At 49.1% G+C, this 21,703-nt stretch overlaps 1 protein-coding gene across 2 annotated transcripts in view; it reads right to left on the minus strand.

Moving 5' to 3' along the window:
* Positions 1 to 21,703, minus strand: part of LOC133352665 (pecanex-like protein 1) — a 58,211-nt gene that overhangs the window by 20,881 nt on the left and 15,627 nt on the right. For both annotated transcript variants that reach the window (XM_061568443.1, XM_061568442.1), the window contains exons 5-22: positions 21,088 to 21,130; positions 18,880 to 20,412; positions 17,935 to 18,324; positions 16,921 to 17,068; positions 15,970 to 16,259; positions 14,331 to 14,427; positions 13,121 to 13,259; positions 12,039 to 12,268; positions 11,012 to 11,165; positions 9,451 to 9,483; positions 7,299 to 7,473; positions 6,507 to 6,617; positions 5,910 to 6,001; positions 4,721 to 4,830; positions 3,464 to 3,569; positions 2,826 to 2,918; positions 1,501 to 1,651; positions 916 to 1,057 (exon numbers count right to left, since the gene is read on the minus strand). In XM_061568443.1, the coding sequence (XP_061424427.1) occupies positions 916 to 1,057; positions 1,501 to 1,651; positions 2,826 to 2,918; positions 3,464 to 3,569; positions 4,721 to 4,830; positions 5,910 to 6,001; positions 6,507 to 6,617; positions 7,299 to 7,473; positions 9,451 to 9,483; positions 11,012 to 11,165; positions 12,039 to 12,268; positions 13,121 to 13,259; positions 14,331 to 14,427; positions 15,970 to 16,259; positions 16,921 to 17,068; positions 17,935 to 18,324; positions 18,880 to 20,412; positions 21,088 to 21,130 (4,037 nt within the window). The remainder of the gene's footprint in view (positions 1 to 915; positions 1,058 to 1,500; positions 1,652 to 2,825; positions 2,919 to 3,463; positions 3,570 to 4,720; positions 4,831 to 5,909; positions 6,002 to 6,506; positions 6,618 to 7,298; positions 7,474 to 9,450; positions 9,484 to 11,011; positions 11,166 to 12,038; positions 12,269 to 13,120; positions 13,260 to 14,330; positions 14,428 to 15,969; positions 16,260 to 16,920; positions 17,069 to 17,934; positions 18,325 to 18,879; positions 20,413 to 21,087; positions 21,131 to 21,703) is intronic.

A 21,703-nucleotide genomic window follows, 5' to 3' on the forward strand; every position in this document is an offset into this window, starting at 1 on the left:
TGATAATGTGCACTGTCCTTGAAGTTGATAGTGTAGATGCTTGCCCCGAGCTCTCATACTCTGATGGTGCATTGTCCTTGAGTTGTGCGCCTTTTGGCGTCATCTGGTCCAACCCATATGAGACTAGGCTCGAAGGAAAGCTGTCTCGGGTGTGGACCAATCAACTTCAAGGACAGTGCACATTATCAGAGTTATGTCTTTTGTTTGTATTTATGACTGCAGGTATTGCGGTCTATGCAAACATGACTCCTTGCAAAAAGGTGTCAGTTTTGTTGCCAGATAGAAGGGTAAAGAACCAATTATCATATTTTTACTGGCAAATGAGGTCCCCATAGTGAAGTTTGGTTATTTACATGTTGGAGCGGGGATGTGCCGCTGCCCTCATGGGTCTAAAAGCACCTGATAGAAGTGGGATAATAAGGTTGATGCTTTCCCAGACACACAGCCGTAAGCTGAAAGTGTGGGTGAACAGCTGAAAGCCTGAGCCCTTGCATTGCTTCCGAAAGCCCAGTTGTGATTTGAACTGTTGAAACTAGTTACATTTCACATCCCGAGTAAAAACTCATCTTGCACCGGCTGAGGTACAAAATAAAAAAACAAAAGCAAAGTTCACTCGCTTCATGCAACCAACCACTGGACGTTCAAGCTCAGATTTGTCCATTTGTATTAATCCAAGCTGGATGTGGCTTCAATTAAAATTAAAGCAGCGGCAGTTAGCCTAAATATATATTTACGCTCTAATTGTAATTCATTCTCGATGACACAATTGCAATCGCAATTACGGCAAGGGTAAGAGTGTGACGTTCCACCGCACTTGCTGCAAATGCTAAAAGTGACGCTTAGTAATAGATTGGGATCGACACATTGACCGGAGGCCGTCGCAGGTTGAGCGGCGTGTCTGTGAGGTTCACGCACTAAGGGCCCAGGCGGTCGGGGCTGGCGATCGTCTTTGCGTCGTTGGTCATGGCGCTCAGCACCACGGCCGGGTACAGGAAGTTCTTCTCCAGGAACTGCAGCCACACCTGTGACTTCTCAAACCACATGAGCTGCGCTGGTTCTGCAAACACGGGGAGTGCGGGGGGGACACGGGTGGGGTTGGCGACGATCGCGAGAGTGTCAAACCAACGCTGACCCCCGGCGCTTTACTAACACAACCAGTGCTCCGTATAAAAATAAAAAACGATGCAGGATTTTTTTTTTATGTATTATTGTTGTCGTTGTTATTATATATATTTGAGGGATGTGATGAGATTGGACTTGCAAGATATGATGAGACTGGGTGCATTCCCAATGATTCGGTCATAGGTGACAATTCACAATAAAACTAATACACCAAATACTCTCCCCCCTTATTATTCGCTGACGAGAGCCATTTCGGCAGTGCGAAATATCCACGCATTTTAACATTACCCCCGCTGAACACGTTACCAAAAGTCCGGCCGGGATCTGGGTGGGAAGGGAGGAGTAAAAACAAGACACCCCGAGCAACAACCATCTTACCTCTGACTTCGAACTGGCTGTACTCGCGCGTCTTGAGCAGCGGGTGAGCGAAGCAGTACCAGGGTAGCTGCTTGCGCAGCTGGGGCAGCACGTAGTGCACCAGGAAGCCAACGCCGCCCGTCAACCCGTACAGCACCAGGCTCAGCACCGGCTGTCCGTACAGCACCGGGAAAAATCGCGCATACGCATGGATTGTGAAACGCTTTCCTACATGCGCCGGAGTGGGGGGTGGGGCGGGGGTAGTTGGTTTGTTTTAAGTAACATTTTATTAGCAAGTACGGAAGCAGACGGGGCACAAAGGACGCATTTGCACATTCGTTAAATATATATGAACGCCGAACTTTATCTGTGATGAACGCTGCACTTTCCGTCGTTTTCACGCAGGGGGCGCGTCGGTTTGAACGACGGAGGCGCACGGACAGACGTTCGATTACGTTGGAATCGATCTGCAGAACGAGTCGATTCAGTGTTGATTTCCATAATCGATTCCCAGAATCGACTTGACCCCCACCGACATTTGTTTTGCAATGACGACAATTTCCCATTCTCCCAGCTCTCCCCGCATAAGCTATCACTATCAACATGTTGCAGGAACAGACGTTCGATTATGTTGGTAAGCTCACAACTTTATCTATCTTTCTATGATTAATGTGATGATCGCTTGAGAGAGACAGAGAACGAGGTGATTCGGTGCCGATTCCCAGACAAGAATTGGCCCACTCCGACACGACTTTGCCATTTGTTTTGCGATGACGACAATATTTCCCATTCTCCCCGCGTACGCCGTCACAATCAACAAGTCGCAGGGAGAGACGTTCCTTTACGTTGGTAAGCGCACCACTTTATCTATCTTTCTATGATGAATAATATAATAATATAAGATAAAACTTCTAAACGGAGCATCGGGTGCTTGCGTGAATGCCTCGTTCGTGTGCAAATTGTGACTTTTCCTGGCCGAAGGCCAGAAATGCTTTTGACTAATTATTTAATAGTCATTCACTGTACTTCTTGCTCTGCTTTCAGGCAACACTCTTCAGATCAAGTTGGTCAGTTTTCAAGAGCACAATATTCAACACTTTCAAATATATAGATAACACTGTGTGTGGCTTCAAAGTAAAAATATATGATAGGAAACATTTCTTCACAGGACATATATGTGCCAGGGCACATATGTATAGCTCCTTATAAGACTGTTATTCACGAATGTGATGTTCTTTCTGCTTGCGCGCCACCGCCAACACAGAATCGACCAAATTTCTCGTCCAATTTTTGCAAGAAGGTAAAGTCCCCTTGCCAGCAACGCAAATCAGTCCCGAAAAACGAACCTGAAGCGCCACGAAGACGGTGCTCACGTGCACGGCAAACGCCAGCACAGCCATGACGACGCACACGATGACGTCCGACTGGAGGCGCTCGCTCTGCTCACGAGGGACACGCGTGGCCGGACGGTAAGAGAAGCGGATGCAACGCGGCGGCACCAGGCGAGACAAACGGCAAACAGTCAACAACACAAGGGTTCAAGGGGCAACAAAAGAGGCACGGGCTCCAACAAACGACGGACAACGTCTGAGAGACGCGGACAGCAGCATAGGATAGAGCGGATACACGCGGCCAGTGGTTAGACACAGCACAGCATACAGCAGAGACACACAGTCAGTGGTGAGACACAGCACAGGATACAGCGGAGACAACACGGTCAGCGGTGAGACACAGCAGAGACATGGGGACAGATGAGGGATGCTACAGGAGATACAGAATCAGAATATTTTAGATTGCAGGAATCCGATGAGCTATGAAGCTCTTTTTCACAAGTAACCCAGTAGGTTTCACAGGTGTCCAAACACACGCACAGAAATTGATGAGCGACAACACAGGGCAAGGATGGGCAGTGGCAATGCCAGACCTGATGATCAATAGCATGATGATGATGTTAATGATGATGATGTTGACGATGCAAACGCACCACAGACTGCTTGAGTTTGTCCGGAAGGGGGTCTTTCATCTCCTCCAGTGGTTCCTCGGGGTTGTCTGCTGGCTCTTCGGGCAAAAGCTTCGACTGAATGAGTGACCTGTGTATGACGCCGCACGGTTAAATATACTTGATTCATAACACGGTGAGAGCTTTAGAACTGGACAGACTAAACTAAACAAAAAAGCTGAACCAAACTATTCTTATTTTAATCTTGATTTGAAGCTTTCGTGACGGCAGGAATCCATACTCTTTGGTTCTTCCGCGAAAGTCACATAGGTAGAAATAAAACAAATAAATCACAACGTTTCGGACGCAACACAAGCGCCCGTCTTCAGGTGAAAATCGCGATAGCCGTGATGTCTGCTGCGAGCAGCACGATGTCTGCTGCCTTGTGAAGAGAAGCTGTCACCAGCAAGAGCTTATAGAAGTTTTGAGAACAAAGGCAGCCGAATTAGTGTTAATGGGGTATTATAGTGTCAAGGTAATAAATAGCGTGCCATGTTAAAGGAAATGAACTTAGATTAGCATGTTGGATTAAAGTGCAAAGTTAATGCTCGCAGCAGACATCGCGGCTATTGCGATTTTCACCTGAAGACGGGCGCTTGTGTTGCGTCCGAAACGTCGTGATTTATTTTGTTGTATTTCGACCTACGTGACTTTACCGAAAGAACCAAAGAGTATTCTTATTTTACCAGGTGAGGCCTACTGAGCTATTTTTCAGAAGCGACCCTGTCCACAAATGATAGCTCAACAACAAAGTGGCTTGTCATGTGGAAATGTAGAGCAACCGAATACCCTAAACACATGTTTCTAAATGTGGAGGGAAGACCTGGAGAAAAATCTACACAACCATGGGGAGAACATGCAAACTCCAAAAATACACGTGTCAGGGTCAGGATCGAACTCACGACCTCCGGTATACCAGGCGAGGTAGTTAACATCTCCCCATCGTGGCACCCAATAGCCGTGGGCATCATCGTAGAAGCGGGGTCAATGGTGAAACCAAAAGCAGCGGACGTAAGAACTGAATTGTTTAAAGAGAAATTAAACACCTCATTCGGCAGAACGATTTACTAGAACATCTCTCGCACACGTTTATGTAGCACAACTCTCCTTGTAGAAATGCTGACACAAATTCGCTCCAAGTTGTGAACTGGGCTATCCTACCATTTGTGTCAGGCAGGTCCAGCATTAAACCTGTGACTTACGACTGATGTTATGGAATGGCCAGGGCACTGGCATACGCACCAGAGGACAGTGGGGTCGCTGTTCTGCCGGCTCAGGTGGTACGAGAGGGCCACCAGTAGCCCGCAGAACACGGAGAACAGCACGGGGATGTGCTGCGAGTCCCACGTTTGCTGCAGGAAACGCGCGCACATGCAAAACACATCAACACCCACGCACACAACCATCATCCTAAAGCACTGCTGGGGGGAAAGTTGTCGGCGAACACCAATTAAGGCCGGCAAGGTGGCGTGGCCAGCGCCACATTCAGCCGTGTTTGGGTCCTCTCGTGGGCGTTGCCGTGTTCACCATATTCAAATGTTACGACGACTTGCTTGACTGCAACTGTAATGTGTATTTGCTAATTAACAAAGATACGGACGTATGACGAGCAGCACGAGAAACAGCCTTGGTAAAATATCTATGAAAAAGCTGCTTATTTATTTGTATGCAAAATTATTCTTCATTGTTGTGAAGCATTATGGATTCTAAATAATTTAAATGGCCTCTTCTTGGTTCTTTCGGTAAAGTCACGAAGAAGGGAAATAATAAAATAATACAAATAAAACATAATAAAATACAATTCTCACGAAATTTCGGCCACAACGCAAGCAGCAGTCCTCAAGTTCTTCACCTGAGGAGGGCTGCTTGCCTTGTGGCCGAAACGTCGTGAGAATTGTATTTTATTATGTATTATTTTTATTATTTTATTATTATTTCCCTTCGACGTGACTTTACCGAAAGAACCAAAAAGATGAATCCCTGCAGTCATGAAAGCTTTAAATCGAAATTAAATTTAAATGGCCTTTTGTTTATTTTTTAGCTGTATCTTCCTTTACCGGTGGCGAGATGTTAACTACTTCGCTTGGTATACAGGAGGTCTTTTGGTTCGATCGCGACCCTGACGCCTATATATTCGGAGTTTGCACGTCTTTCTCCCTGTGGTCGCGTGGATATTTCTCTGGGCCTTTCGGTTTTTCCCTCCACATTTAGAAACAGGCGTTTAGAGAATTTGCCTAAATTTCCACATGATAAGCCACTTTGCTGAGCTATCATTTGTGATATCCAGGTCACTTCTGAAAACAAGAGCCAAAAAGCTCAGTGGGTCTTACTGGGTAAAATAAAAAAACAGTTCGGTAGTTTAGTTTATAGTTTAACGGATCGGTCCGTTCGTTCACTTGCCACTCGGCCGACGCTGCGCGCGAGAGCTCACCGTCAGTGCCCCGTAGCAGAAGCCGTAGAGCAGCGCCACGCACAGCACGCTGCGCACGAAGCCGTAGACAGAGGCCAGCACACTGGTGGCAGCTGAAACAAAGACGGCGAGAAAAAGGTGGCGAACCGCACAGCCCCCAATGCAAAGTACAATGTGGATTTATGTAGAAGAGCTTAAACGCAACCAAAACTCAAGATGTGGTACAAAAACAGTGGGCATATTAATTTAGGACCGGCAGTCACTCATAGGCGCACAAGAAGGTCTCGTGCATAGATTTGAACAGGGGCAGAGAATCGACTGCACGGAAGGTTGGTAGGGGGGGGGTTGCCAGATGATAGCAGCAGCAGCAGAGGAAAATGAACACCCTCCCAATGAGTGGATTTTAACTGGGATCTTCTTGAAAGCCAAATGTTATATAATCGTATTGGGTTGGCTGCTTGGATTTTCTTTTCCTTCACGTGCTTCTGTTCTCTGCCTCTTCTCTCATCACATCCACTGCGCTAATACCCCGATGCGTTTTCTCCGAATTGCCCACGAAAGAACGGCACACCGCTCTTCGCCATGCTGCACCGTCTACAAAGCCAACGCAAAACTCACCGTTGCCCCCGAACACGTGCATGTCCAGCTGCTCCAGCGCGTACATGAGGAAGGTGTTGATCTGCGGCAGGAGGCCGAAGACGAACACCACGGGGAAGCACAGAGTGAACACTGCTCGGTGGGCAGACACGCGAGGGAATAGAGGGGAGTGGGGAGGACACAAAGCAATGAGGACTGGGAATCAGTCGACGACATTCAGCACAGTCACCCAGCAGTGACGAAACAGCCAACACACAGGAGTACTTTTTTAAGGCTGGCACTGCCGAGATCACATTTTACAAACAAGCTACTTCACTCTGGTAAACTAAGAGTTAAGTGTGAATAAAATAATGTGAGTGGTATAAGCTGAAAATAAACAATAACCTTACAAACTATACCAAGATCCAATTACCACTTGTCTGTATGTACGATCTTCTTTCGCACTGGACGTAGGCAACCGCACTAAACGGAGACGTGGTTAAGACCAGGAGCATCGTGCCTCTGGACGTCTAATCACGTCCTTCACGGTCTAACTTGCGTTCATTCTTGTGTAAGATCACCAGAATTTGAACTTATCTGAGGTTTAGACAGCCCACATTTTCAATAACCCTTTTAATTAATTAGCGACACAACTTTAAACAAAAACTGCATGTACATTGCGTAATCTTTACTGGATTGAACACGACCCCCATGTTACAGTGAGATCGACTGACTGACAATCGGACGTAGCGACGGACAGATCTGATGCATCAACGCGTTGAAACCTTCGTTGGAAAGCACAAGAAAATGGACATCGCTTGCTCGGCTCCTCACCCATGATGAGGTCACGGGCAAAAATGAGTAACCGGGGCACGGTGCAGGGCACGCCGTACAGCGTGAACGCCACGCGCAGGCTCACGCTTTGGCTGCCCAGGTCTAGCAGCCACATGAGGCCACAGCACAGACAGAAGTATGCCGGCCGGCTGTAGGCGATCACCCGGTTGTGACCCTGCACGCACACACACACACGAAGTGCAACAGCTAGACGTGTGCGGATGACCGGCTTTGGTAGCTGTAGTCCTGTGTCGGAGACGAAGAAAGATAAGACTCAAGAGCGATGGTGGTGGCAAATATCAGCGGCCATTGCCGTTGTAGTTTTAACCACAAAGCACACGATGGAACCGGCAACTGGGACTTGAATGGCAACAATGATAACCAGTTGCATGGCAACTGAATCTGGCCTGCCAATATCACATAATTAAAAGATGCACACTAAAAATCAAACGGCTCTTGTAGATATGTTTCATAAAAGTTTCAGATTTTTATATTTTGAATGACTAAAGAAAATCTTCGCATCGTTTATATTTTTTACGAATGTAAAACGTCTCCGTGGTAAGTGATGCCACGCGTTCCCACGTGTGGCACCGTTTTTGGGAAAGTCACTTCGGGTTTTTGGAGCAATCCGAAACACACATTTTTTTCTTCTTGGTTCTTTCGGTAAAGTCATGTAGAATGGAAATAATAAAATAATAAAAATAAAACATAATAAAATAATTCTCACGACGTTTCGGCCACAACGCAAGCAGCCGTCCTCAGGTGAAGACTAGGTCTGTCGGGGAGACAGCGTCACCTGAGGACGGCTGCTTGCGTTGTGGCCGAAACGTCGTGATAATTATTTTATTATGTTATATTTTTATTATATTATTATTTCCATTCTACGTGACTTTACCGAAAGAACCAAGAAGATTAATCTCTGCAGTCACGAAAGCTTTAAATCGAAACGAAACACACATTATTTTTGGACAATACAAAATTTTATGTCTAGACCTGATTTTTGTATATTTTGGAGATTTCAAATATTAGGGAGCACATACATAATATGTAACCAGGCTATTTGTCCAAGGTTGTACGACACTGGGGCATCCCTTGATATACAGAACAGATGGGTTACTGAAAAGTTGCCAAATTCCATATATCAAACCCTATATTCCCATTGACTTACATTGTACAATTGGCGATGCTTCCCTACGGGAAAAAATTGGCCCAAAGATGTAATAAAATCACACTTAAGAATGTAGCAAACTTTTTAAAGCACATTTAATGGACATATATAATTTTATGATAAAATTATAATCCTCAAAATAAGTCCGTCAAACAAAGTAGTGGACAGGACTTACATTCAAGGAAATGTATTTTCTCTTTTTGGGCTTCTGCTAAATTACTTGCACTTAATGGCCTCGTTTCTAGACATCTTGACTTACTTATATTGAAGTGAGAGCGAGCATTGAACGAAGGGTGAAATCCTGTATAGTCCAGCACAAGGAGTGATCAACACAAAGGACGGAACCAAAACGAGCCCAGCTTGGGTGGCACGGAGAGTTGCGGAGGAACCAGCACAGTGTGGAAAGCGTGCCTCGCAAAGCACCTGGAGCAGCATGGAATGCCCGCTAGGACAATCCGCAAACCGTGCATTGTCCGATTTACCCCACAAAAACTATTTGAATTCAGAGATTAAAAAACTCCGTAAATGCAAATTTTATGTAACGTTTATCGAATTCGTTCCCTAATTTCCTAAGTTACGTTACAGCGATATTCCGTATTTTGTGTTGCCGTATAACAAAAGATGACTGTGGTTGGAAACGTAATTAGCGGAAAAAATACTTTAAAATCACGGTTAAGCATGCCTCCGTAGCACTCCGATTATGTCATTATTGCACTTAAAATAGATGCAATAAAAATGTACGATAGTGAAATAGTGACCTCACTCGACAGAGGGGAGGGAGAGGAAGACACAAATGGATGTCAAAGACAACCAGTGTTTAAGTAGTCACAATCTTCAACCCGTGAAAGAGCCACCCTGAGGTTGGTAACTGTGGAATGTTCTACATACAAGGGACCACTGCTAACAGGATCAACCAAGATCCATAACCTTTGAAGGCGGCACGTCAAATGATAAGTAAGGGGAGAGAGGACCACGTTTACTTACATGCATTGGTGATGCAGCGTCTGGTTGTACACTCTGTAATGCAAGAAGACAGGAATTAAAAATGGGGAAATGAAACAGGCACCTATTAAAGGTTTATCAGAAATTTTATACACAAATTATATAACGAACATTTGGATTTACGTTCAATTTACAGATTTACGATTTATCATTAACTTTCCTCAACGTTAAAAACACGAATTAATATTACCCAGAGCAATACTGACCCAACTCCCCCCTGCTATGTCCTTTGCTGTGCGCACTTGCCTCAACAGACAAAATAAACATTATCACAAAATACAAATCTCACGTTCGGGAGGAAAAAGATCAAGCCTCGCGTACAGCCAGAACCTCGCCTGACCCCGTCTCCCCAGTGATGATGTCTGCACACCACAACAGGTGTTCATCTAACACTAATTTGACCTAGAAAGAAGGCCCAGAATCGGTTAAAATATTGGTCACTTATGTTGGCCGCTATTGGGAATCGAACTTGGGTCCGCTGGGTTCGTAGCACATTGCACTGACCCACCACACCACCACTCGCCGCACACACAAACACACAGGCGCACAGAGGCTATATACTATTTAAACTTTTTTTCACAAGGTAAGGCCCACTGAGCTATATAGCTCTATTTCAGAAGCGACCTCGCCACAAATGATAGCTCAATAAAGTGGCTTATCGTGTGGAAATTTTTCGCAGACAAATATTAAAAACGCATGTCGATTCTAAATGTGGAGGGGGAGAACCCACAAGACCCTGAAAAAATCCACACGACCACAGGGAGAGAGAACATGCAAACTCCAAATATGAAGGTGTCAGAGGGTCGAGATCGAGCCCACAACCTCCTCAATACCAGGCGAGGTAATTCTAGATTTGAAACTTTCGTGACTGAGTGGATTCATACTCTTAGGTTTTTTCGGTAAAGTCACATAGGTAAAAATAAATAATAAAAATATAGGTGAAATTCCTACTCGTAGAGGGTATTAATTCTAGATTTGAAGCTTTCGTGACTGCAAGGATTAATACTCTTCGGTTTTTCGGTAAAGTCACGTAGGTAAAAATAAATAATAAAAATATAGGTGAAATTCCTACTCGTAGAGGGTATTAATTCTAGATTTGAAGCTTTCGTGACTGCAAGGATTCATACTCTTAGGTTTTTTCGGTAAGGTCACGTAGGTAAAAATAAATAATAAAAATATATGTGAAATTCCTACTCGTAGAGGGTATTAATTCTAGATTTGAAGCTTTCGTGACTGCAAGGATTCATACTCTTAGGTTTTTTCGGTAAAGTCACGTAGGTAAAAATAAATAATAAAAATATAGGTGAAATTCCTCCCCGTAGAGGGTATTAATTCTAGATTTGAAGCTTCCGTGACTGCAAGGATTCATACTCTTATGTTTTTTCGGTAAAGTCACGTAGGTTAAAATAAATAATAATACATTTATTTTTACCTACGTGACTACCAAAAAAACCTACGAGTACCAGGCGAGGTAGTTTAACGTCTCGCCAGCGAGACGAAGGCGGGCAACGCAAGCGCACACACGTTCTCAGGCGAGCGTCACCTTTATGAGCGAGTACTGGCAGCTGGCGATCACCAGGCAGAACTGCAGCACCCAGATGTCGTGGAAGAAGCCGGTCTTGAGCAGCACGAAGCCAAGGAACGCGACGAGTACGGCCAGCACCACGGCCAGGATGTTCTCGCCCAACTGCCGGTTTCTGCGAGCATGCCAACGTACACACGTGCCACCGACGATCGGTCTCGTGAGCTACCTACACTAAGGTGCTCCGATATTGGGTGAGAATAGAGAACATGGAGCACAATGAAAGATGGTTCTGCTTCAGCAGCTATGTAAAAGCGGCGATTTGTTTTTGAACAGTGTTTGAAACTATCTAAGAGGTCGTAATTGGTTTTTTACCCTTCTATCTGGCAACAAAACTGACACCTTTTTTTACAAGGAGTCATGTTTACATAGACCACAATACCTGCAGTCATAATGCAAACAAAAAACATAACTCTGATAATGTGCACTGTCCTTGAAGTTGATTGGTCCACACCCAAGACAGCTGGGGAACTTTCACCGTAACTTAAACTTTACGTGCAGTGCTTTGAGGCCCCATGCAAATAGTGCTTTATAAAACGTAGTTCATCACAACAATTAATAATTTGAAAACATTCATCCTGCATAACGTTTGTTTAAATTAGCGTGAGCACTTGACTCCACACTTACAGTTTTTGTCATAGCGGGGAATGTAACTAAATAATAAAATCCATTGTTATACTGGACCTCTAAGCCCAGCGGTCAGCAACCTGTGGCTCTTTAAGGACTGGTTCGCGATGTTATTCACGTGCACTGCTACTCTTGAAATAGAGTCTTTTACTGAATTCGAAAAAAGGTCCCTTCTTGTTATTGCAGTTGCTAACCCCCGTCTATGCCCGTGTGTTTTTGTCCCCCACCTTAACCAATACAGCACAAACTAGAGTGGCACAGGATAGTCGAAATTTCCCTTGTCCAGCAGCGGATTGACAACGGTGCCGTACGTGGCACAAGAGCTCCCGCAGACGTTGCGCTGCTCTCTCGCGAGGCCCACCGATCGAGCAGGGCCAGCAGCGCCAGGCGGTCGTAGCGGATGGCCAGCCACGCTCCGGGGAAGAACTGCAGCTTGTACCGCTGCTTCACTCGCTTCTCCCCGGGCCGATCGCTGTCCGCCAGCGTCCCCGCGCCGATCCCGCCCCCGATGCCGCCGCGCCCGTCGTGCACCTCTGGCAACGGCAGCTCCAACGCCGGACCCCGGAATCGCTGCTGCGCCCGGAACAAACGCTGCCGGGGCGGAGCGAGATCGGTGGAAGGAAGCAGAGAGAACGGGTTTAGGTGTCGTAGCGTAGTGACGTTGGGGGGTGGGGGGGGGGTTACGGACAGAATTGAGGCGAGTGAAGGCAGACAATTTTATTGTCTGCCTGGGTCAGAGCAATAATTTGGTTCCGCCTGAAGAAACATTTTCTGTTTTATAGCCAATAAACTCTTAAGGGATCGCCAATCCACACTGACCAGCATGAAGCATGGTCAAATAACCCGCACACCCCCACATGTTCTAGGGAAGGCCTTCATCCAGCAGTGAATTAACAAACGACTAGAAATGTACATGTAAACTACTAGAGTTGAGCATTTTTCTATTTTTAAGATGGTAATGAAACTAAAAACAAAACTATATTATTTTACACAGCGTGCTGAGCATGGCACTGTTCTACGGCTTCTGTTACAGGGCACTGACAGCGAGCACTCAACGCGCAGCGTCGGCTGAGTGGCAAGCGAACAAATGGACCGATCCGTTAAACTTTAAACTAAACTACTAAACTATTTCTTATTTCACCAGATAAGGCCCACTGAGCTATCTAGCTCTTTTTCAGAAGCAGCCCAGGCAACGAAGTGGCTTAACACGTGGAAATTTATAGCAGCCAAATAGTCTAAATGCATGTTTGTAAATGTGAAGGGAAAACCGGAGGACCCGGAGAAAAAAACCACACCACCACGGGGGAGAGAGACAAGCAAACTCCAAATATACAGCAGGTTTCAGGGTCGGGATCGAACCCACGGCCTCCAGTATACCAGGCGAGGAAGTTAACATCTCGCCACCGTGCACTTCCATCGACACTCCCACCTCTTTGCTCGCACCTGCTCCAAGAAGACGGATTCACGGGGACGCGGCACTTCGATAGTCTCGTAGGGGTTGAGGTCGCGGTCGCGAGACGCCGCTTCCTCCGTCTTGTCGAGGAAGCCGACCGAGGGCGCGTCAAAGTACGAGTGGCTATCCCTGTGTGAGAACGCGCGAATGTTGGCACAGTGGGGAGCACGAGCAGTGAGTGGGTGCATGTCAGTCGTCGGCGAGATAATCCACAACAGATCTGGGACTCTGCCGTAACCTATTACACTATCACGAGAGGGCAGCATCAACCGCAAGGTGATGGTCAAAACTTTCAGAGGTTTGAGGTCACTCGCATGCAATGCAGCGTTAATTCATTGGCCAATTTGGATAAGCATGAAAGTGACTGTGTGGTACAGGGCGAAGCCTAACAAGGATTCAGGTGACTCGTGCAATGGCATTTCATCAAGGCTGTAGTTTAAAGACCCGATTACCCCTTTTCCACCGGCATATTCAAGCCAAGCCAGCACGGGGCTATTTGTTGTGCCGAGCCAGAACCAAACCGCGATACGCTGACCTCTGAATCCGACTGCGTGTGACGTCAGTCAGTACTCGGTGAGGACAATCCAGCGCACCTCTGATTAGCACGGTTGGCTACGTACGGTGCAAAAGAAGTTCAACATACATACATAAAACACCGTGTCAAAAACACGCATCTCAGCTATTTCACTGCGTGTGATGTCAGCAGCACGGCTCAGCTCAGCTTCTGCAGTGGAACAACAACCCGTATCCCTGTGATCTGCGCCAGTCTAGCAAGACAGCCCTGGGCACGGCTCGGTTATACAGTGGAAAAAAAATTAACCCGTAAAAACAAAGTTTTTCACTATAAATCCTTTATATGCGTGGCGGCTAGAGTCCTCTCGTCCTCTGGCTTGAGATGGCTGCCACCTATGGGTCAGATGATTGCCTGCCACCATTAAGCAATTGGTAATTATATATAATTTATTTTTTCCTAAAAAGTGTAAAATTTTTGAAAAAACTTTTCACAAAAATCAATTGTCACGCACAACGAGTCTGTGTGCAAAATGTCAGCTCGATTGGATCACGGGAAGTGGGTTAAAAAACGACCGAAAGATTTGCACGGTCGTAAGCGCGCAAGCAAGCAAGTGAACTGAATATGAAGGATTTAAAAAAAAGTCTTCGTGGCTACACGTGACACGTGGGCGATGGAGAGGGCCTCACCAGCTCGAGTGCTTGGGGTTGATGGTGGCGTCCATGTTGGAGAGAAGCGTGGCACAGCCGTCGCTCTGCTCCCCGAAGGTGTACGTCATCAGGTTCCCTGGGGCACGGAAGCACAACGAAGCCGCCAGCAGGTTCAGCCTGCATCTCTCACTTCTCTACATGTACGTGTGTAGAACTTCTTTGGAACCGTACGGAGCCAACCGTGATAATCGGTTGGCTGCGTTGCCTTCTGTGGTCTCCTGATAGTGTTTCTATGGTCAGTGCTCTGCTACTGGTAGGAACCTCCTGGTTACACCAGCCCACAGGGGATTATTGTGTCCGTCCGTCGTGCATCCAAAAATGGGAGGGGTGGGGCTGGGTGGAGAGGGGAGGGTGGGGAGGGGCTGGGTGGGAGGGAGGGGCTGGGTGGGGAGGGAGGGGCTGGGTGGGGAGTGGGAGGGGAGGGGCTGGGTGGGGAGGGAGGGGCTGGGTGGGGAGGGGCTGGGTGGGGAGGGTGGGGCTGGGTGGGGGGTGGAAGGGGTGGGGCTGGGTGGGGAGGGGCTGGTCACCCCCGTTTAACCTACTCACGCCGGCTTGTGCCCGCCCTCACAGTCCGGCATATTTGGGGAATACACCACGCCGCCGTTGACCCTGGCCATTAACCGAGCAACCCAACGTTCCAACCAGCTCCCTCCGCAGGAATGTGTTCTCAGTATTCTACCGGTATGCTGACCTGCTGATACAGCGTGATCGATGTATAGATATCTCAAAGATTACCCTCTTACCTTATCCTAAACAGACTCCATATCTTACAGAGGAGTGTGTTCAAATACCTAATTAAGTTTTGAATAATCCCTTGTTCAACGCGGTGCGTGCGTTCCTGAAAACTTCCGCGTTAAGCCAAAACCGCGTTTGGCGAGGAATTACTGAATCACCATGCACTACTAAATGTGAAAATAACTTCAAACTAAAGGCACCTTTACTATTTAAAATAAACCTGTGAGATGAAATACATTCAATCCAATTAAAATATTAACATTTAAAGTTTTCCTCTCCTGTCTTTCAAAGCTGAGCAAGTGAACAAGCAAAAAGGAAGAGCACATGAGTAGGTTTGTACCCTGATACAAAGCTTTACGATGTGATGATGACTGTGATAACAATTCCCAAAAACTTTTAAATTATATTCCGCATTTCCAATGGAATGATTCTGCTGTTGTACTTCCGGTACGAATAAAGACTACTGACAAGTTCTTCAACATAAGCCTGCCACGAGTCTTATAATAATTGCACATTCACAATGTGAACCATTTATAACGCACACCATGCAGTCATAGAAAATACAATGGTTAAATTGACTAAGAAAATGATGGCGTATAATAGCCACCATCAACTACGCTACAAAATATTTTGAAAAGCACCAATTTCGTGAGTAACAGCTATTTATTTATAACTTTTAATTATTGTGGTGGCGAGTTTCGCAAATATTTGGTCAGGAAATAATATATTTAATAATGTAAAACGAGCAACGCTAATGTCGACATTACGAGATCTTGCAAAACGGACGTCACGGTTACCGTGAACTTTATCCCCGGACGAAATATCACAGTGCTACCACAGCAGAACAATCGGCGGAACGAGCGACGCTGTCTCTCTCTCTCACCTTCCTCATCCTCGAAGCAGTGCACGGCACCGGACGTGGTGTCATCGTGCGACGTGGCGACGTGCAGCGGCGGAGCGCCCGGAAGCTGGGCCTGCACGCACGACGAGGAGCTCGCCCCGCCGCTCCCGCCGGGGCCTCCCCCGCAGCTTCCGCCCGTGCCACCGCCGCCGCCGGCGCCGCCCGAACCGCAGGGGCCACCGCTGCCCGGCACGGACGGCCCCAGGGAGAGCGGCAGACTCTGCACGGGCTTGAACAGCGATGACGTGCGGCAGCGGGGGCCGTCCGGTAGGCTGCGAGAAGCAGCGCGGAGGGCAAAGGTCAGAGTGGCGCGAGGCCAGGATCGGATGGGAGCAAGTCGTGGAAATATCGCGCATATGCAAGGATTGTGTAAGGCTTTCGAACAGGCATTTGTTTTCAGAAGTATTCGATTCAGAGAATCAAAGTCAACCGGTAGCTGTTTGGGCAAAATGTGGTATAATAATTTTTTGCATCCCAAGTCTCTTTTGCAAATGAAGTTTTGTTTCAATCGACTCAACTACAATTGTTACGACTCAGATACGATTCTATTTAAAAACAAAATTGTGTCGTTTGCTCTTATTTCATTTGTACTGTTTGTATCAAATTCTGTTTTGTTATTTTGTTTGTAGCAGCTGTTGCATTCGCATGTAGGTCACATTTTAATGTGCATAAATCCCAAATAATCCATGCTTGGCAAGCACGATTTAACGCATACATCATAAGTGTACGAATCTATTTTAATCACGGACCACTGCAATTAAAATTTTTACCGCTGCTACGATAAGATATTTGTCACGTATGTCCCAGGTCTCCTTTCCAAAATAGACGTGGGTTATCGGCGGCACCCTCGCAAGGTTACCGAGTTCACGCTCTGCACACGCGACTTCGGAAACTACGTTCGCAGGCGATGGCAGCTAGGGATCTCTCTCTCACCTGAGTGGCGAGCCCAGGATGGAGGGCGGCGGCGTGGGGTTGCTGCCGGCGTGGTGGCGGCGCCGCACGGTCTGCCTCCGCACCGCGCCGCGCGTCATGCTGCTGTGCCGCCGTGGCTTGCCTCCCTCCTCGCTCACCGATGACGGCACTACCCACATGCCGCGCCGTTAAAGAAACTGCTCGAGGGGGGGGGAGATGCTTCTGGGTCTGGGATGGGGAGAGGCTGCACATTGCGATGGCGGTGGCTCCATCATCGGCGGTTTTCTCCACCGGATTGGGCACGTGCAGTCTCGTGCAGCGTACCAGATGAACTGGTCTCATGTGGTGCCTAGCGGTCCCTTGAGACTGGAAAGGCTGAGGTATCACTTGCAACCTCCATGTACTAGAACCATGAGTGACCACTGCAGCATGTCATATGGCCCATAGCCACTTGAGGTCTACCAATTGAAAATGGCCTTCAAACAGCATTAATTCACTACTCCAAGCTTTTAATGTAAATATACATTTCTATTCGAACTGGCAACACTGTTTTTAATTTTAGCACCCTCAATCGCCTTTTGTGCTTCAAGTAGCTCCGAGTCCGAGCGTGAGCAGCAACAAATAAAGTAATACACAAAGATAAACAAAGATCCCCCGTATAGCCTTAACAGACTGTAGGGGCAAGTGCTGTTAGCGAGCACCTATAAAGGCCGGCACGGCTCACGAGGGGGTAGGTGGCCAACACCACGCCCGGCCGCCTTTGTCTCCCTAGCGGCGATGTTTACACATCGCACCAGGTACTCATTTAAGGTTGAGTCGACCTAGGGGAGGCCCAGGACCAGTTCAGATAATCGTCACTGGTGTTTGCCGTGAGCGGGGATCGAACCCGGGTGGCCAGGTTCGTAGTGCAGCACGCTAACCGCTACACTACCGCTCCCCACACACACAACAAAACACTTGCACGCCACTAATTGCACAAATGAAAACAAGTCAAAGCATGCACACAGACACACACAAATAGCCACACACACTCACCCCCACCAGCCGCCCCCTGCTCCTCGAGCTCCAGCCAATCCGAGTGGCTTCGCGTGACCAGGTCCCTCCACTCGGACGACGAGGTGGCGATCTGGCTCCTGGTCACCAGCTCGCGCCACTCCGCCTGGCTGCCGTTCCCTCCACCGCCGCCGCCGCCGCCGCCGCCGCCGCCGCCCGTGTGCCCACGCGACATGAGCTCGAGCAGGCGGGCACGTCCCAGCAGCGAGCGCTCGTCCAGCGCCTCTCCCTCCTTCTTCTCCAGCTCCGACTTGGACGAAGTGAGGGGACGCGACGAGGACGAGGGGTCCTCGACTGCCGGGCCGGCAGTCGCCCCCGCGGCCGCAGAGTCTCCTGCCGAGACGTCCGCTGGACCGCCACTAGCCGCGGCGCCTGTGCGTACCGATATAAGGAGAGAGGTTTTACGATTCATCGATTGCTATAGAACAACGCGCACAACACACTGGTGTTTTAGACTGCTCTTTGGCTACGTCATCTGTAGAGGACGGTGCGGGAATATCTATTATTGCTCCAACCAACACGTCTACGCTCCCCGCCTCCACCAACGCGCACCAATTCAGGAAGGTCAAATAACCCTTTAACGATCTGCACGGTGTGGGGAGGCCCAAACCTAGTCGTGCATTGAATTGTCGACTCTTAGTTATTAATAATTATTGGTGCGAGCGGCATGCACGTCCCCCCTCCCCAATGCTACGGCATCAGATAATCGGTGAACTCTTTATATTCAAAAATATCAAATTGCCACGTTCGCACTTCCCCGGGGCACTAAATTGTCCGATTCTGCACCATCAGTCAAATTAGTCAATTTCGTCATTGGTCGTGTCGTAATAGTAATAGTCACCGTCGAGTTTGCCGAGTTATCGACTGCTTCAACAAAATGTAACTTTGCGGAAGAATGTTCTCGTTGCTAATTTCGGTGCCACTCACCTCTTCCTCCGCCCGCCGCCCCGGCCCCCCCGGCATCCATGCTGAGCACGCGCGCGTGCGTCTTGGCGCTCGCCATGCTGGGCGTACGCCGGGGGGGGTGCGACACAGAGTGCGACGGCGGCCGCCTCAGCGGGGGCCTTGGCGTGCCGGTGCCAGCAGGCGGGGCCGCTCCGCTGCCGCCGCCGCCGCCGCCACCACTCCCTCCAGTCACTCGGCACACGCCGCGTTTCCCCCGCCCGTGCTTGTGCGAAGCAGCCGCCGCCGCGGCCGCCGCCGCCGCCACCGCCTCAAGGAAAAGCCCCGAGTCGGAGTCCGGCGATGGGCTGGAGTGCGTCGAGCTACTGTTGAAGCTGCTCTCTCGGAAGAAGCTGTTGGTCGAAGACGGCGAGCTCAGCTCGCTCGAGTCCTCGTCGTCCTCGTTGTTCTTGTCGCGCACGCCAAACGGTGTGGGCACCGTCACGTACTCACCGCCGCTGCCGTGAGCTCGGCTCGGAGCCGAGCCCGCGCTCGGGCGGTCCAGCTCAAAGCTACCGCTGCGTTTCCGCCTCGTCTTCCGCTTGCGACTCGCGCGCCGCAGGAAGCTCGACGACTTGGGCCGCACCGCCGGGTCCGCGCCCTCCCCCGCTGTCGCCACCCGTGCGCTCTCCTGCACGGGCCTGCCGCCCCTGCTTGCCGGGGACTCCACGAGGCTCGGCGCGACGCTCTCCGCCGAGCTCGGGCACCCGTCCAGGTTCTCGGCGCCGGTCCTGCCACCCCGAGTCCGACCGCCGTTGCCCTCCTTGACGTCGGCCGCCTTCTGTGCCGCCAGCGCGTCTGCCGCTATGAGGTTGGAGTGCGGGTTCGCGTTAGTTTCGCCGCCGTACGAAGGAAGCCGCTCCTTCTGCTTAGTCCTCGCGTCCGCCCTGGCGGACGACTTCTCGTCAGCCCTCGGATCGGGCGGCTGGCTCCGCGCGGACTTGCCGCGATCGTCCTCGTAAGCGGCGGCACACCGCGGGCCGCGAGGGTCGTCGGCGGGCTCCACAAAGCGCAGGCGGCCCGAGCCGACCGAGCTGAGGCTGCGCAGGCTGTTCCGCGACTCCTCCTGCCGCAGGGAGGCTCCGTCCGGCAGCCGAGGGCCGTCAACGCCACCGCTTCCGCCGCCGTCTTCGTCGTCGTCGTCAGGCGCGTTGCCGGGCGAGTCGTCGACGGACATCGAGGCCGCGTCGCCGCGAGGGCTCCCGGGCTCGCGGCCGTCGGGCGACTCGAAGGCCCGCAGCGCCGGCATGTCGAGGAACTCGCTGAGCGACGCGCGCGGCGCTTGGCCGTCACGTCGACGCGCGGGGGCCTCGCTCGTCTCGCTCGACCACGTCAGGCGGCCGTCGGTGGCGGCGGACGCAGTCGCCGGCGCGTCGCCGCTCGACGCGTGGCCGCGCTTGCCCACGGACGCCAGCAGCGTCTGCGTCTCCGAGTCGAGGGAGCCCGAGCCGTGGCTCGAGGCGGGGGAGTCGCACGAGAGTAGCGGCGGCAAAGGTGGCTTCTCCCTCCCGAGCGCATCTGTGGGGGTTTTCATACCGCGAGCGCAGACGGTGAGACGTGCACGCACGTCGTGGTGAGTGGGGCGGCGATGCTTCAGCTAAGCGGGGAAATAATCAGCCAGCAAGGATTCACTGTTCCGATGTGCACACTCAATGACGCAACAAACACATTTATTTTTAATACCACAAAAAAGTTTTCGAACTCTGATGTTCATGACAGTCCCTGCCATAGGAACATGCAATTTCCACTACTAGCTCAGGGGATGTAAGCAGAACATTGTAATAATCCCATGTTCATCTGTGTAAAATAGCTCTTCAGCCCTTGTTTCCACTGTTAGAATGATTCAAGTGTTTATGAATAAAACATGAGAAGCAATTCTCAAACAAGGAAGCTCTGAAAACCAGCTCTTGGCATTTCTCCCGCTACTCTCAAATGTCGTAGTTTCCTCTAGTGTAGCTCTTTTGAGTTTTGTGCATTTTTACGGAACCCTAAAGAGTCCTACATAAGCATTACTTAGTTTAAGCGGCTTGTGATAACACACAACTACCGAAGACACCAGCCATAAAATCCTTTATTTTTTACTTTAAACAATTAGTATTCATATCCTCGAAATTTGACACCAAGAGGCTATGCAGCTGCTGTGCAAAGGAAATAGCGGATGCGGGAGATGTTGCGTCATGTCGGTGAACAAACCTTTGGCACTGCCAGTGGACTCGAGGACTGGGAGAATCTCAACCTGGTAAAAAAAGAACAGGAACTTGATCAGCGGAACACATTACAGTAATTGCCCTGAACACATTCAAATAAAAATAAGCTGGCCTTTAAATATACATACCAATGAGGCGGCTTATACATGCTATAGGTGCTGACGATGGCCATGTGACAAGACTACACTGCACTATGGGAACCTCATTTGCCAGTAAAAATATGATTATTGGTTTTTTACCCTTCTATCTGGCAACAAAACTGACACCATTTTACAAGGAGTCATGTTTGCATAAAAAGGTGTCAGTTTTGTTGCCAGATAGAAGGGTAAAAAACCAATTATCATATTTTTACTGGCAAATGAGGTTCCCATAGTGTAGATGCTTGCCCCGAGCTCTCATACTCTGATGGTGCATTGTCTTTGAGTTGTGCGCCTTTTGGCGTCATCTGGTCCAACCCATGTGAGACTAGGCTCTAAGGAAAGCTGTCTCGGGTGTGGACCAATCAACTTCAAGGACAGTACACATTATCAGAGTTATGTCTTTTGTTTGTATTATGACTGCAGGTATTGCGGTCTATGCAAACATGACTCCTTGTAAAAAGG

This window comes from Lethenteron reissneri, chromosome 41 (assembly GCF_015708825.2).
Source record: "Lethenteron reissneri isolate LAM-NWPU_2019-01 chromosome 41, ASM1570882v1, whole genome shotgun sequence".
NCBI classification, from domain to species: Eukaryota; Metazoa; Chordata; class Hyperoartia; order Petromyzontiformes; family Petromyzontidae; genus Lethenteron; species Lethenteron reissneri.